Source organism: Amphibalanus amphitrite, unplaced genomic scaffold (genome assembly GCF_019059575.1).
Source record: "Amphibalanus amphitrite isolate SeventyFive unplaced genomic scaffold, NRLGWU_Aamphi_draft 000026F_arrow, whole genome shotgun sequence".
Lineage (NCBI taxonomy): Eukaryota > Metazoa > Arthropoda > Thecostraca > Balanomorpha > Balanidae > Amphibalanus > Amphibalanus amphitrite.
Window position 1 is genome coordinate 1,154,046 of NW_024881522.1, and position 14,267 is coordinate 1,168,312.

Below are 14,267 nucleotides of genomic sequence, written 5' to 3' on the forward strand. Positions count from 1 at the left end.
TGGCTGAAATTTAACCAACAACATGATGCTTTAGCAAATGATTAAAAAGTGTAGGTATTGTGACGGCCTTCAAAGTAATTTTGCAATGAGTTTGTACCGTTTATTATGCTGCCTTTTGGTTTAGCGCTTTGGCCTCCGAGCGGGTCGTTATTGTTGTGTTGAAAACAGCTCCACCCCTGCACATCCGTGTCACGGGGTTCGCAGCCCCCTCAGTCCGCTAAGCTCAGCTCCATGCTCGGAAGCCACGGCCCGTTCACCTTGGCCCTCTGTCAGCTCTGTCCGTGTGACGTCATAGCGTGATGTATTCGCTGAGCTGCACTAAGCCATGACGTGATCAAATTACGTCACTAATCGGTACTGTGTCTGAGAATCATGCAGTTTTTACTTGGGAATATTTGTTTACGTCGGGGTTATGGAAATAATGCAAGTTTAAAGTTTGACTATATACGTTGAATAACGTCTTCCCTACTGATGTGAGGGATGTATGTAGGGATGTAGTACATGTACATACTTCACCTTCCTCCGCGTCACAAGGCGCGTGCACACCTAAATTTATTTCTGCAACCGCCTATTTACGCACACCGTCGCAGCTTACTGCCACCAATACCCCTCCACGTCCGACCATTGGCCGTCGGCCTTCCCGATCCCGTGTCTCAGCCACGGAGCTGTCCAGTATATCGACACCGCGATCGGCGGCTCGGTGGGCTTCCCAGACACATCCCCCATGTGACGTCATCCACCCCCTCCCGGACCTGGCCGTGACCGCCTCTTGGTAGAACACCCGCTCGCCACACTGGTAAAGGAAAATGTACCTACTTACGGCTGCAGAGGCGCCGAGATGGATACGGGTGGTACTTTCATGCGCTCAGGAGTTGCAAATGATAACGGAGTTTATAATTTACCAGCCATCCCTTACTTCAATGGCTGCCAATGAAGTAAAACACTCACCTCATTCTTCCCAATCATTTCCGCAAAATATTTGAATCTTATCCCGCCTTTGGAAGCGCCACACAAGAAGCAGTCGTCGTATATACGTCACATGTATATTAGCAGTGCGATACGCGCGGGTCTTGTCCGACCAGCAGGCGGTAGCCAGCGCGTCTCTGGAGGAGCGGGCTCTCGGACCGCGGTCCACTGTGGTCCGAGGACCGGCCGCAGACCACCGGCAGGACCGCACCACAGGACCGGTCGGCGGGGCTCGATAACCGGTCGCCGGCGTTGCAGCGCCCAGTTTGTACGTGTCCGCTCGGAGCTCTGAACGGACAACCAGAAATACGACAGTCGACATCGATAGGCAAAAACATCGATATATAACAAACGTGGACATCGATAGAAACCGGTCGGCGATGGCCCGACGGTACGCTCACGGCGATCTGCCGCTCGGTTAGCACGGCTCTCCTGCCGCGGTGAATACTGTAGACCACCGCGAGCGGTCGAAAGCGCCACAAGCGTCGCTGGCTGCGATATGACCGAAGACCGGCACGACACTGGCCCGACCAGCGAGTTAATAGAGCGCTGAACGCAACGGACAGTATGGAGATGCCAAAATAATGATACAGAAACAGGCGCAGACATCGTTAGTGCGCGTTCTGCCCCGCACCAATGAATACCATCGAGATTCTCGCGTTCTGAATGAGTTCGTTGTAAGAGATTCTCACTCCGAGGCGAGTTTTGAGGCATGCCTCCAATCTGGAACATCGACATCGTATGACCAGAACACCTGAGTTTAGAGGTCCTCTACGGGCTCTATCGGACGAGGCGCGAACAGAATACAGGAGCATACACGCAGACTTGTTACACGCCGAGTCGCGGCGCGGGCTCGAGCACAAAGCGCAAATAACAGTTGTCACCCCAGGAAGAGTATAGCGCTTCGCTCGCCGAGAGCGAGCGATGAGGGTTCATGTTACCCTGTGGGCGGCCGGCGGGCTGGCCTCGTCACTCCCGCGCCGTCCGCGATGGCACGTCACACATCCCGCACACCAAGCGCGCTGGCGCAGCGTCTTCAGGCAATATCAACTCTCGTTAGCGGGTCGAGTCCACGCACGGCTGAGGCGGCTCGACCGCCCCTGGCGGCCGCCGCGCGCACTAGCAGTTAACGCCGGCGCCGCGGCGGGCGCTGTGGTCTCGCTGCCGGCAGCTGAGGTGGACGCGGCGCCGGACCGCGGCCTCAGGCGGTTTGAGAACCACTTGGAGACACCACTAACGAGAGTTCGCACTAATCATAGCTTCGAGTCTTGGTCCTGAAACAGACGCGGCAACGTCAGGTTTCCGAAACAATCTTAACAAAAAAGCTTGTTTGTCAGGATAGTCCGAAAGAGCAAAATATTTTCCTTGCACAATTCTCAATGAAATGTAGCTTAAATCCCATACCAAAGCCTCAGTTCCCTCACCCGTCCGTCGTTTCCATCCTCAGGATGTTCCAATCCCTCTCCACGCCGCAATCCCCCTCCGGGCTGGACAGACACCTTTATCTCAGGCGGGCTGCTCCCTTGGAGCGGCACCGCTGCTCCCGAGGGAGCGCACCCGTAGCCGGGTGCAGAGAGTACTAGTTGGGGGCTGGTCGGCCTGTCCATTGGGACGGGCTCAGCCCAGGTGACTCTAGGGGTCTGTTCCAGTCGCACTTACTAACGCCTCTAAACTCCTCCAAGAGCAAAATAGAGGAGGTTGGAGCAGGGCCCTCCTTGGCTTTGTAGGGGCTAGAGCTGCCACTGGAACAGGGAAGCAATCTTGGAGGAGTTTAGAGGTGTTAGGAAGTGCGACTGGAACAGACCTTAGGGTGCCTGCCCAAACCAACGTCTCCGTTTAATTCCTTTCATTCTGAAATTCCTCTGTAATGGTCTTGCATAGACCTCTGTACACGGTATACAGAGGTCTATGGGTCTTGCCAGACAGAAAGGGCCTAACCCAACAAAACAAACAAAACAAACACAACTCAGTTCCCTAGTCTCTTCCCCCACTCACATAGCTAAACCGGCGGGAGCCAGGTGAGGGGGAGCGCTCCTCAGTGATAGTCTCCATCTCATCGGCCGTCTCCTCTTGGAGCGAGCTCTCCGAGCCGTCATCCTCGAGCCGTGCCTCGGAGGGACCGCCGGAGGGCGCCGCTGACACTGACACCGACACTGACACATCGCGCGCCGACTGCTCCTCCTGCGGGCGGTGAGCGGGAGAGGCGGGACTGTCAGACCGGAACTGGCGGGACTGTCAGTCCGGGGACAGCCTGGGGGCAGGCGGGACTGTCAGACTGAGGAGAGGCTGGGCTGTCAGACGGGACCAGGCGGCGCTTTCAGAATGGTGATAGGGAGAGCAGATATACAGCGCACGAGATGGTAAATCACAACAGGTCATGCATTGTGTATTTGGAATGAAACCATGCGATGGCACTGACGTGAGATATTCCCGAGCTGAAGTTACTTTCGACTATACATTTAAACTCTGAGAAGCACATCGCTATAAGTGAAGCAAATAAATGACGCACGTTTCTTCTAAAAAAACATTTTCGGTCTATGAAAATTTACATTGCTGACTATCCAACACTAAATCCTAGCACAACTCCATGACCATAGCTATGCCGACCGGCGCCGATATTTTGGCCCTGCTGAGCCCATCTGTCATCTGTTATCTGAGGCCGGCGCCGCCGTCGTCGGGAGCTATGCGGCCCGCGTACCCGTATAACGTCCGTCCAGCGGGCGTGGTTGGCCATCAGGTGCTCCGTCTGAATGCAGAACACGTTCCTCCGGCGCGGAGGTTTCTCTTCGTCATCGTCAGAGTCGGACGGACATGAGCTGCTGTCGGGCGACTCCTCTGTGGAGAGTTATACTGAGTCAGATGGAGTCAGAGTCCGGACAGAGCTACCGTCGGGCAAGAGTCATAAGACTCCTAAGACTCCGTCGGGCAGTATGACTCTGGGGAAGAGTCATACTGAGTTAGAAACTGGGTCAGTAGGACGGACGCAAGATGGTGCACGGTGACTCCCCCGATAAAGAGTCGAGACATGCGACCAGGTCCAAAGACCAGGATTAATTTCATTGATGGACGGGTACGTGTTGTGGCCAACGTGTCATGCAGGCCATCCCATCGCAGGCTTCATTCAGCCTCAAGTCACACTGTAAAGTCATGTCACGGTCATCCAGGCCCAGCTATGAAATTAGGGTGACCTTTGGTCGTCCTTTCGCTCAAGATATGAAGACATCGCCCTGCCCGCCCAGTCGCGTTCAGTCAGCGTCGACAGTAGTTAGTTTCCTGTAGCCAGGGATGATGCAAGCGATCGGCTTTGATCCATGGGATATTCTCAGAAATGAAATGTCATCAAAATATTTTCATCAGCGAAAGCGCTGAAGCGTATAAACGAGCAAATACAAAGACCGAGCGATGGCCAACAACTCGTGACCTGCCTCGCAGCAGTCCAAATATCATTGATCATATTTCACGTAATAAGTCTGATCTTACACCACAGCCATATCCATTACACACATGGGCTATTATGTCGTAACTCCATTTTCACTAGACAAAAGACGCGCCACACCGCGTTATATAATAACTGAAAATAAGCCCAAGAAGCACACTTGACGTCATAGCAACACCACCAATCAGTGTCGAGCTGCCCAAGCCCTGACATAAGCAGAAATAACGTTATAGGAACGCGACCAATCATCGCCAAGCTTCCCTGACCCTTTCGCGGTCATTATAGGTAGGTATATTACCCCCATCCCAACCCATCCCCACTGACCGTTTTCTACCCATATCCCGGGCATCAGACCGGACTCGTAGTAGGCGTTGCACATGGGGCCGACCAGGTGGTTGATGAAGGACTCCTGCAGCTTGGCCAGCTGCGGGTTCTTCCGGTCCATGTAGGGCGATACGGGCAGGCCCAGCGCCAGCTCCTCGTCGCCTGGTGGCCACAGAGAGGGTCGTTAAAGTGACGCGGAAATAGGGTTTGATACAAAGTCACAAAGGTATCTGACATTGATGTATTTGACGCTGACACGTTAGGACCTAACACGCTAGGGGGCCATGACACGATAGGTCTGACACTGACACTGGATCTGGGTCTATACTGGCGTGAGATTAGGTTGGGGACTGACACAGGCAGTCGGAAACAGCCGAAGAGAAGTCAAGAGTCCTGTCACCAACCGGAGCTAGACCTACACATATTGATAGTTCGGTATGTGGGCGAACTCAATGCAGTGAGGAAGGCCGATTGCCATAGGTAAAGCCCTGCAGAAAAGCCATAAACATTATAAATGAAAACAATATAAAAAAGAAACAAATGAAACGTGATTCTCAGACAATAATAATATCCAGCACTGAACAAAAACCTGCCGTCACGGATGCAATATCGCGCTTCCGTCTGCTACTGTGCGCCTGAGCGGAGCGACGGCTCATCACCGACTAACCCTGTTCATAAAACTCCTCGGCAATGCGCTGCGTCCACTGGTAGTGCAGCGGGAAGTCCTTGCAGGGGCCGTTGATGTCGGCCAGCTTGATGGCCATCTCCATGACAAGCAGGCGGTCCGTCTCCGAGCGCCAGTCGGTGCCCTCCGAGTTCTGGAACTGAGACACACACCCCAGTGACGTCAGAGATACCAGTCTCCGAGCGCTAGTCGGTACCTTCCGAGTTCTGGAACTGAGACACACACCCCAGTGACGTCAGAAATATGTCCGTCTCCGAGCGCCAGTCGGTGCCCTCCGAGTTCTGGAACTGAGACACACACCCCAGTGACGTTAGACTTCAGAGATAGGTCCGCACCCCAGTGGCGTCAGAGATATGTATGTCCGTCTCCGAGCGCCAGTCGGTGCCCTCCGGGTTCTGGAACTGAGACACACACCCCAGTGACGTCAGAGGTATGTCCGTCTCCGAGCGCCAGTCGGTGCCCTCCGAGTTCTGGAGCTGAGGCACAGACCCTTGGTTATGTAGCCTCAGAGAGGTTATATAGCTTTGGACACTAGCCACGTCACTGGGAGGAGATAAGTTGTGAAATGGAGACATTTTCGTGCATTCGTACACGTATACGGACAAAGCAATATGGAAATACGCTTATCAAGGTTTGCACGAGTGATTTTGATTTGAGATATTTAGTTGAGCTTTGACATAATGGGTTTGTCTGCACGTGGCAGACATGTATCGTCCACTGGCTGGAAGCTGACATGGTACAATTTACGTTTACTTTGCTGATTTTAAAATGGTACGAGAATGAACAGTCATCTCGGACATTTTACAAATTGAAGTTGTGCAGAAGTTAAACATATCCACCGCCTGGGTGATTACCAAGTTAATATTTTAGTCGCGTGTTCATTTTCCATCACCGGTAGGTCAGGCGTGTTGTATATTTGATTTCACGAGAACCCACCAGTCCCTCGCCACTACTGCCTCGTCACAAAGGCTTGGCCCCGGCGGGGTTACAGCACTCCGACAAACTGATTACGGCTGTACGGACGCGATCAATTGCTCATCTGTTCGCAGAACGAACCCAATCAAAACTGAGGGCAGCCGGTAAAAGTGATCAATGGGGGCCTGCTTAGCGTCGCGCGGCGCAATACTGCACAACTTCTGGGAACGCTGGTCTAAGCTGGGGGTCAGTGAACCACCAGTCCTTTGACCACAGCAGTAATGCCGGGGTGGTCTTTGCAGGAAAAGAAAACATCAATTGATATTAACGATGTTTGCATTTGGCATTCACTATTCAGCCTCGGGTTAAGTTGGTTTTACTGGACGGTAGCGGCGGCCAAATAGCCCACTAAAAAGCAACAGGCAAAGTCGATGGTAACACCTGTGGTTTGAGCAACCGCAGCAGATGCAGCTCGAAGTCATTCTGCTCACACCAATAGTGGGGTGGGATGATGCAAGCTTCCGAAACACAACAAACAATTTATGCACGCCGTTGGCTAATGTTGTCCCTAAACAACATAACCCATCCACAAAAACACATAAATCCACTCATTGAAAACACCTGCTTACTGTCGTACGGCAAAGACAAACAGACCAGACACACTGCGGCTTACCTTGGAGGTAAACTCTGCCAGGATCTCAAAGTGCCGCTTCAGGTCCGTCGCCAGGATGGCCTCGATGACCAGGAAGCGGAAGCGCTTGAACTCGGACCTCTCCAGGTGGCAGAGGAAGTTGTGCTCGGCGCGAGACAGGAACAGGCTCCAGGCGGCGGCCGCGTGGTGGTTCTCCAGCACCGACCGGTCGTTATACAGTACGGCCTGCCGCCCGACAGAAGACACGCAGTTACAAACGCACGAGACACATCAACATGCATGGTACAACTACACGAGACGAACAGAAGTTACGTACGCAACATGTCGCAGAACCAACGCAGAACGGGAAAATACACACACGACTAAGTGAAATTGTCGAGCCTTTCATCCTACCTAGCTCGAGAGCTATGTGGAGCTATGTCAGTTTTCGCAGGTAGTTTGGCCGACTTTCAGCACTGGCGCGCGTCAGAAGGCGTGCCTCACAGATGACCGAACTGGATCAACTCGGCTGTGGAGTGACGCCGCGTAGCGAACCCGTGATGGATGGGACGGTATGACGCTACAGGCGAGCACGGCCGGGCCCGCTGACAGCTCCTTACTACGGAGCGCGGCGTAGTTTTTACCGTCGGCGCTACGTCGCTCGAGAAACGAGCGTGGTTTTCAAGTGACATGACGTCAATAGGCGCAGGTTCAGAGTGAAGTCACAAACACAGAAGCAGTGTGTTTGTGATGGATTTCGTCGCATTCTGGTCTCGCCCATTGCTCTGTGCGCTCCTTTCAAACAAACAACTGAACAGTCGAGAGAGACTGAGAGAAACAGAGCTTCGGTAAGAAACAAACAATGATGCCGGCTGCGCCTGTCGACTGCCCTGTGTCGATTACGGCTGCCGTTCAGACGGGAGCGTACGTCAGGTCGAAGTACTGGTCTGTTGCCTACAGTTGACTGAAGACTGCCTGTCGATTATAATAGCTGTCGACGCGGTGCGTGACCAGATACCATTTGTCACCGTCGCCATTTGATGTGTCGTCGAACAAACCATGAACCATGGTTATCACAGTTGGCAGGAGGATGTATCGTCCATAAACCTACGATGTCAGGCGCCATCGACGAGTGAGTTTGACATTTGTATAACATCCTAACTCACACCGATCATGATAATCATTTTAGTATCATCAATTAACAAGATGTTGATGAAGTTACGCAAGCCGAGGACAACGATTGGTTTGTTACGCCAATTCTGATGTTAAACGGTTAAACGTCTTCTCGTTGATATACTGCAATAACCCTCACATAATATCTGACTTGACCCTGACCTCGTCCGCCATAAAACCAGCCCTCATCCTGCCCTGCGCTGACCTGCGGTGCTATTGTCGTGACGAGGAAGGCGTTGGTCCTGCCCGGGTGATCGAAGTCGTGCATGGCCGCGGCGGTGTAGAGCGCCATTAGTTCCAGTGCCGGGAAGTTGGCGCCCATCACTCCGTACGACTCCTCGGCAGCAAACGTCTGCCGCTGTCCGAGGCCGGGACTGTTACACGTCTCGTCCTCTGGGGGACACATAAATGGAGCCCCGTCAGACAGCAATACAGACATGCAGACACATACATAGATCCGTTACGCCGGTGCTCAGGAACACGGCCGGACAGGCATAACCTTCAAACAGGACAACAGGAAGAGAACGTCTTGAGAAATAATGACCATGTCAGGCAGAGCTACACTGATACGAGCAGACGGACAACTTATCGACAGACCCGCCAGAGTATCAGACAGGCCGGCAGACAGGCCGAGACGACATGTGCAATTGTTCGCGCTGCGACAGGGAACGGCCGGCCGGGACTGCCTCACGATACGACTTGTGATGAGCTCAGTCAGATACGTCAGTCACGTCAGCTTTCCAGCCATTAAATCGCAAAAATCGCATCTCAAAGTGCCGTGTTCAGCCTTGTATGGCTCTGCTCAGAGATTGAGGATTTTATTGTCTTAGTCGGAATTCACATTAGAACGGATTGGGTGGGTTGGTTGCCATGAGTTGACGAGCAGCAGTGACATGGCTTTTGACTGGGTGAAAAGAACTTGTCCTGTCGCAGAAAGACATACCGAGCTGAGGAAACTGAAGGCACTCAGAGACAAGGGAACCGTATACGGAAAGCCATGGGCGCTTATCGTCACGCTTGATTGAGCAATTTAGCTAAACCTTGGGGCATTAGTTTTGTTTCAAATAAAACAGCATCCAATTAATGACTGTCTCCTCAATGCAGCCAAGGTTTAATCATCCGTTGAAATTCGGGGCCGCCACTCACTCTCTGGCTCCATGTCGTCCTCTGGCAGCACTTGGAAGCCCGGAATCGGCTGCGACGTCAAGTAGTACACTGCTTGAAGCACGTCGGTCGCGTGCATTCGATTATGGTCTGAAAGAAAATCGAACACTGCTCAAACAGTCTGGTACTAATTCAGCGGTAAAGCGGCCGATCAGCGAGGTTTTTAGGCCTTCTCTGACCAGCCCGAGCTCGATGATTAATCTTCATCATTTTCCATTCTTTCCCAGACTATTTGCCTCATCAGTGAATCCATTAGAGGCCACTCAACATGTATCAGCGTAAACGTTCGTCGCTGTTCGGCGGGTACACCGGAACGACGCTGAACATCACATCTCGAGACAGCTTCCCACGACACATGCTGTGCCGATCTGCAATCTCCCGCCGAGTCGACACAACTCAGAAATACGTTCGTGCTCGAGAGTGCTCGGAGTGCTCGAACACAGCGGGCGTGCTGTGTAACTTACAGGGCTTATCTCGGTATCCCATTTCCAGGGCATGGAAGTAGTTGAAGAACTCCTGAAGAGGAATTCGGAACGTTTCTAGGAGGCCGGTGTCGTGGAAAACCCGGTAGCACACCTGTGGACGAGAGGTGCGGCGGTAAAACGGTGTTGTAGTGGTAACGGTCGCGGCGGTATCGCGCCTCGAAGTGTGGACTTTTGTGCGCTTTGAAAGCTGGTCAGCTATTTTAGTCGACTTTACGTTGTTGCGGGCTTTAGTCCAGTACCTATGTTTTTTAGTAAGTTGCTTATCGGATATTCTTTACGATGGCTGGATACTTCTCTTTACTCAGAATTCGACAGAAAGTTTACGCCTGTCTGGCAGGTTAGGCCGATTCATTCACTTCACCGGCTTATTTAGTTCCCATCTGCCTTTGAACGTCCCCAGTTTCTAAAACCTCGAGTGACCAGTCACAACACACTGCGCCGTGGGGCCGTTCCGCGATCGTCTCCTCTGCGTCAGTTCGCCGTCCCGCTCACCTGACTAAGCATCAGGTTCCCGGCCTGCCGCTCCAGGTCGAAGATCGGGTAGTCCCACAGATGGATGCTGGCCAGCAGCGGGTCCGTCTGCAGGAAGTCCGTGTTGTAGCGCGAGCCGTCAGCCAACAGGATCGTCTTGTCGTCCGTGGGCTGCCCGAGGGGTGTGTCATCGTCAGCAGGTGCCATTGCGCGCACAGGACTAATTAAACAGGATGTGGTGTGCCTGCGACCGTATTGGTGATGGAATATGCGTCTCAGCTCATTGTGGTCTCCGGACCAGAAGCTGGGACTTCCTTTAGGATTCCATTTATAATTAGGCATGCAGGGCATTCGGATGCTGCAGAAACATTATAAATTTTGGCACGCTGCTCTAATGATAATCCGCTTTCGCTTGGGATAACTCAATATAAATGTACGACACCCACAGGTCTCATAAGCAGACGCTGGCCCCTGACCTCCTTGTGAAACTGCATATGAATAATGTAGTCATGCATTAAACCTGAAAGGTAGTGTCTCAGAATACTATGGCGTTAGGGTTCTCTGCTTTGATGTTCAAAGGTTGGATTCCATCACGCATTTCTGCGTAGTAAAGGCTCGCGGATAACCCAATCGGATTCGGGAGGTGCGAAATTATAAGCTTATAAAGATAAGTAAAAAAGTTATAGTGATAGGAGAAGACGGCTCCATAAAAATACGGCACCCTTTTATCAGAAATGTGGGAGATAAATTAAAAAAAAAACATTTATCCAGTAAGTGACCTGCTCTTTAGACTGCGGTAGTTGGAAGCATCCCTTGGCAAAAGTTGCCCCCCCCCTCCCTGTACGCATTTTGCCTAGCTGCATTTTTCCACTCCTTATCATCATACGAGTATAGCTGCCAAGTAGTGTATTGCCCTTACAATTCTACTATTTCCTTTAAGCTTACAATAAGATAAGCCGTAATCGCCACGCTATGCGTGGGAGGCTTTTAATGTCAATGCATACATAGAGTCTGCAGTCCACACTCTACAATCTACATTGAGTTCTTTCTCAGTCCCACCACGCACGCCCAGCGTGTTACCCGGTACCCCATCCACTCACCTCCTCGTGCGTACTCTTGTCGGTCTCGTGTTCGTCCTCCTCTCGCGTCACCTCCTGGATGAGGTCGAACTCAGCGGCGACCACATCACAGCAGCGCGTCGGACTGAGCGGTATCCGACAGTCCCGGGCCGCCACTCGGCAGTGCCAGCCGCCGTGCGGACCCCGGCGGCCGTCGCCCGCGCCGTGCCGCATCGTGCACTCGAGGTTGGCACTGTGTCGCCGCGGCCCGCTGCTGTGGTTGCACACGCGCAGGTACGGCTCGCTGGGCCTCCTGCGCTGGTGCGCCAGACACAGGGCACACTGGTGACGCGGCTCGGCGTAGCAGAGCGCACATCGAGGCGGTGACGGTCGCTGCGCGCCCCGCTGCCGACATCGGTCGCAGAGCTGGTCGGCCTCGCCGGTACTTCCGCCAGCAGTAGGCTCCTCTTGTAGGACGCTCAGTTTTCGCGGCGAGAAGCCCAGCTTGCCCGTTACGACCGGCGTGGTGGGTGGCGCTGGCGCTAAGGTGGCCGGCGGAGGCGGCGGCGGCGGCGGCGGGGGAGGCGTCGTCGAGGGCGGCGGCGGCGTCGTGGAGGGACCGGCCGGCGCGGCCTTCCTGCTCGGGCTCGGACTCCGGGAGACGGCCACGCGCGCCGTGAGCGAGGAGCGCTCGTCGAGCTCGGGAATGGCGTCGTCGTCGCTGAGGCGGCGCGGCTCGTCGTCGGCGGCGGGCGACATGGGCAGCCGGCGCACCTCTCGCAGCCGGTGCCGCAGGCTGAACGGCTGCAGGGAGCTGACGGACAGACTGCGCGGCTTACCCAGCCCCGTGGGGCCGGTCGGCGGCGTCTCGTGACCCAGACTGACCAGGTTGGCCGAGCTCTGGGACGGCGATGTGGCCGGGGAGATCTCTGTCAAAGACACACGGTGCGCGTGAGGAGCTGGTCATCCTGTCACAAGAACATTTTGTACACCTGCAGGCAATTGTTTCATTGTTGTGTGTGCTTTTTAGTGACCACCGTGGGTTGAGGTATTCGGAATACTGGGATAAAATAAACTCGTGCATATATGCTTCACATTCGACATTTATTCGGTTTTCACTCCTCCTAATTGCATATCGTACAAAGCCACCAGGAAATAGGGTTGGGACCTATCTGCATGCTCTGTATGTTTTGGTAAAATAAAAAAGCTCAGAATTTTTAATGATTTAATTTAAAATCACTTTGTTAAAAAAATGCCTAGTTAGTTCAGAAATTAATTATTTGTGGCTGAAAACAACTTGCTTCTGATTGGTCGGGCTAATCATGACGTCACATGTAGGTATATAACTGTCTGTATATTTGGCGCAGTTGAGACATACATTTTCTATGTATTTTTTTATGGTAAATCGGAGTGATTGGTCGTGTTTTCAGTGTCTCTTTATTTTGCGCTGGTATTGCGTGGCTAAGAAGTTTTATCAAGAATGGCATATACTAAAATGTTCCTTTAATAATGGAGCTTCAATATCTGTGAGTTTTATTGGCAAGCGAAAACTGATTTCGCTGTTATTTTATCTGGAAATTACTCATTTTTGTAGGTCAATATTCAAAATATTTTACGGGAACAAGTTGGCACTTTTCTTGATTTTTGCACTCAAATCGCGTGCGATTCAACTGTATTGGAACTTGCAAAGAAGCTTGGTGATTAATTACCTGTGTTGTTATGGCACTGTTTGCAAAGTATGGATAATGAAACTCTGCCAAAGACTTATAGCTACATAGCAATGCCTCAAGTAATACGCAGGAGGAACAGAATTCAGAGTCCGATCGAGAAGAATCGGTGCAAATGCTACGAAGACCAGGCAGCTCTGATACAATAGCTAGTCGTCTCACTACTCTCACTCCATTAGACCAGCTGATTCCTGACAGCACCGACTCGGATGCAAAGATGGAGCTCATCTTCCAAGCCAGAAACCAGTTCTTTGATGGAAGATGTGATGCTGCCTCTGTCTCTGCTTTGTTGGCCACTTTGGACGGGGCGGAGCTCCGCTCCTTGCGTGAGCGGTTATTCGCCTGTCATCCTATGTAATATGTATCCTATGTATCCTATGTACATGTTTGTATGTCCTATGTATGTTTGTTTTAAAAACGTTGCAGCGGCGCTGAGAACTGCAGTCTTAGATCTGGGTATGTTTGGCATCTGCAACTCTTCATATACACATTAACCCTATTTCGGACGGGGAGACCTTTCAGGATTTTCTTGTACAATTGCCAAACGCCGCGAGACATTCAGCTCATATTTGGTGACTTTTCCTAAATGCTCATTGCGCACATCTCAGCAAAAAAAAAAAAAATGCCGGGTCAGGTCAGGTCAGGTAACCAGAGCGGGTTTGTTGACCCCACCTCAGAAAAGTTTGCAAACACGTCAGAGCTTGAGTTTTTCACGAAGTTATTTCCTCTCATGAAGTCTTCAAAACAGTACCTGCAGTATGTGTCGTTTGTATATCTCAGAATTTTTGATCTGTGACCTGAGGTTAGGTCAGAGTCGTGACCTTTACATTGCAAGCCTATGGAAAAGTATTGAAATGCGACCTGCACCTCGAGTAAACGAGTCAAAACCACCCAATTCTTTAAGAATTATGACAAATTATCTTATCTGTAATGATCCAGGTGCCATTTACTGACAGGGACACCGGAGAGGGTTATCTGAGCCGAGATCATGTGAGGTGATATCTACCATACATCAATGCTCACAATACTTACAATATTGACAATGCTTTTGCTTACAACACTTACAATACTTGCGATGAGACCAGCAAGCACTCTGCCGTTACAGTTCTAACTTCTGCTTCGAAAAACGACGTTACACACATTCGCTGCCAGCATAACATGTATTGTTTGACAGTAACAAAATACAATTGACATCTGAACCCCAAACGGACCGCCATCCACTCAAATTTTAT

At 51.9% G+C, this 14,267-nt stretch overlaps 1 protein-coding gene across 1 annotated transcript in view; it reads right to left on the reverse strand.

The window, feature by feature from the left end:
• Positions 1 to 1,024: 1,024 nt before the first annotated feature.
• Positions 1,025 to 14,267, reverse strand: part of LOC122363627 (cGMP-inhibited 3',5'-cyclic phosphodiesterase A-like) — a 59,769-nt gene continuing 46,526 nt past the window's right edge. The window contains exons 4-14 of the mRNA XM_043333132.1: positions 11,351 to 12,237; positions 10,272 to 10,421; positions 9,759 to 9,870; positions 9,277 to 9,384; positions 8,336 to 8,523; positions 7,000 to 7,203; positions 5,394 to 5,550; positions 4,727 to 4,888; positions 3,665 to 3,801; positions 2,962 to 3,147; positions 1,025 to 2,240 (exon numbers count right to left, since the gene is read on the reverse strand). Of these exons, the coding sequence (XP_043189067.1) occupies positions 2,220 to 2,240; positions 2,962 to 3,147; positions 3,665 to 3,801; positions 4,727 to 4,888; positions 5,394 to 5,550; positions 7,000 to 7,203; positions 8,336 to 8,523; positions 9,277 to 9,384; positions 9,759 to 9,870; positions 10,272 to 10,421; positions 11,351 to 12,237 (2,312 nt within the window). The 3' untranslated portion in view covers positions 1,025 to 2,219. The remainder of the gene's footprint in view (positions 2,241 to 2,961; positions 3,148 to 3,664; positions 3,802 to 4,726; positions 4,889 to 5,393; positions 5,551 to 6,999; positions 7,204 to 8,335; positions 8,524 to 9,276; positions 9,385 to 9,758; positions 9,871 to 10,271; positions 10,422 to 11,350; positions 12,238 to 14,267) is intronic.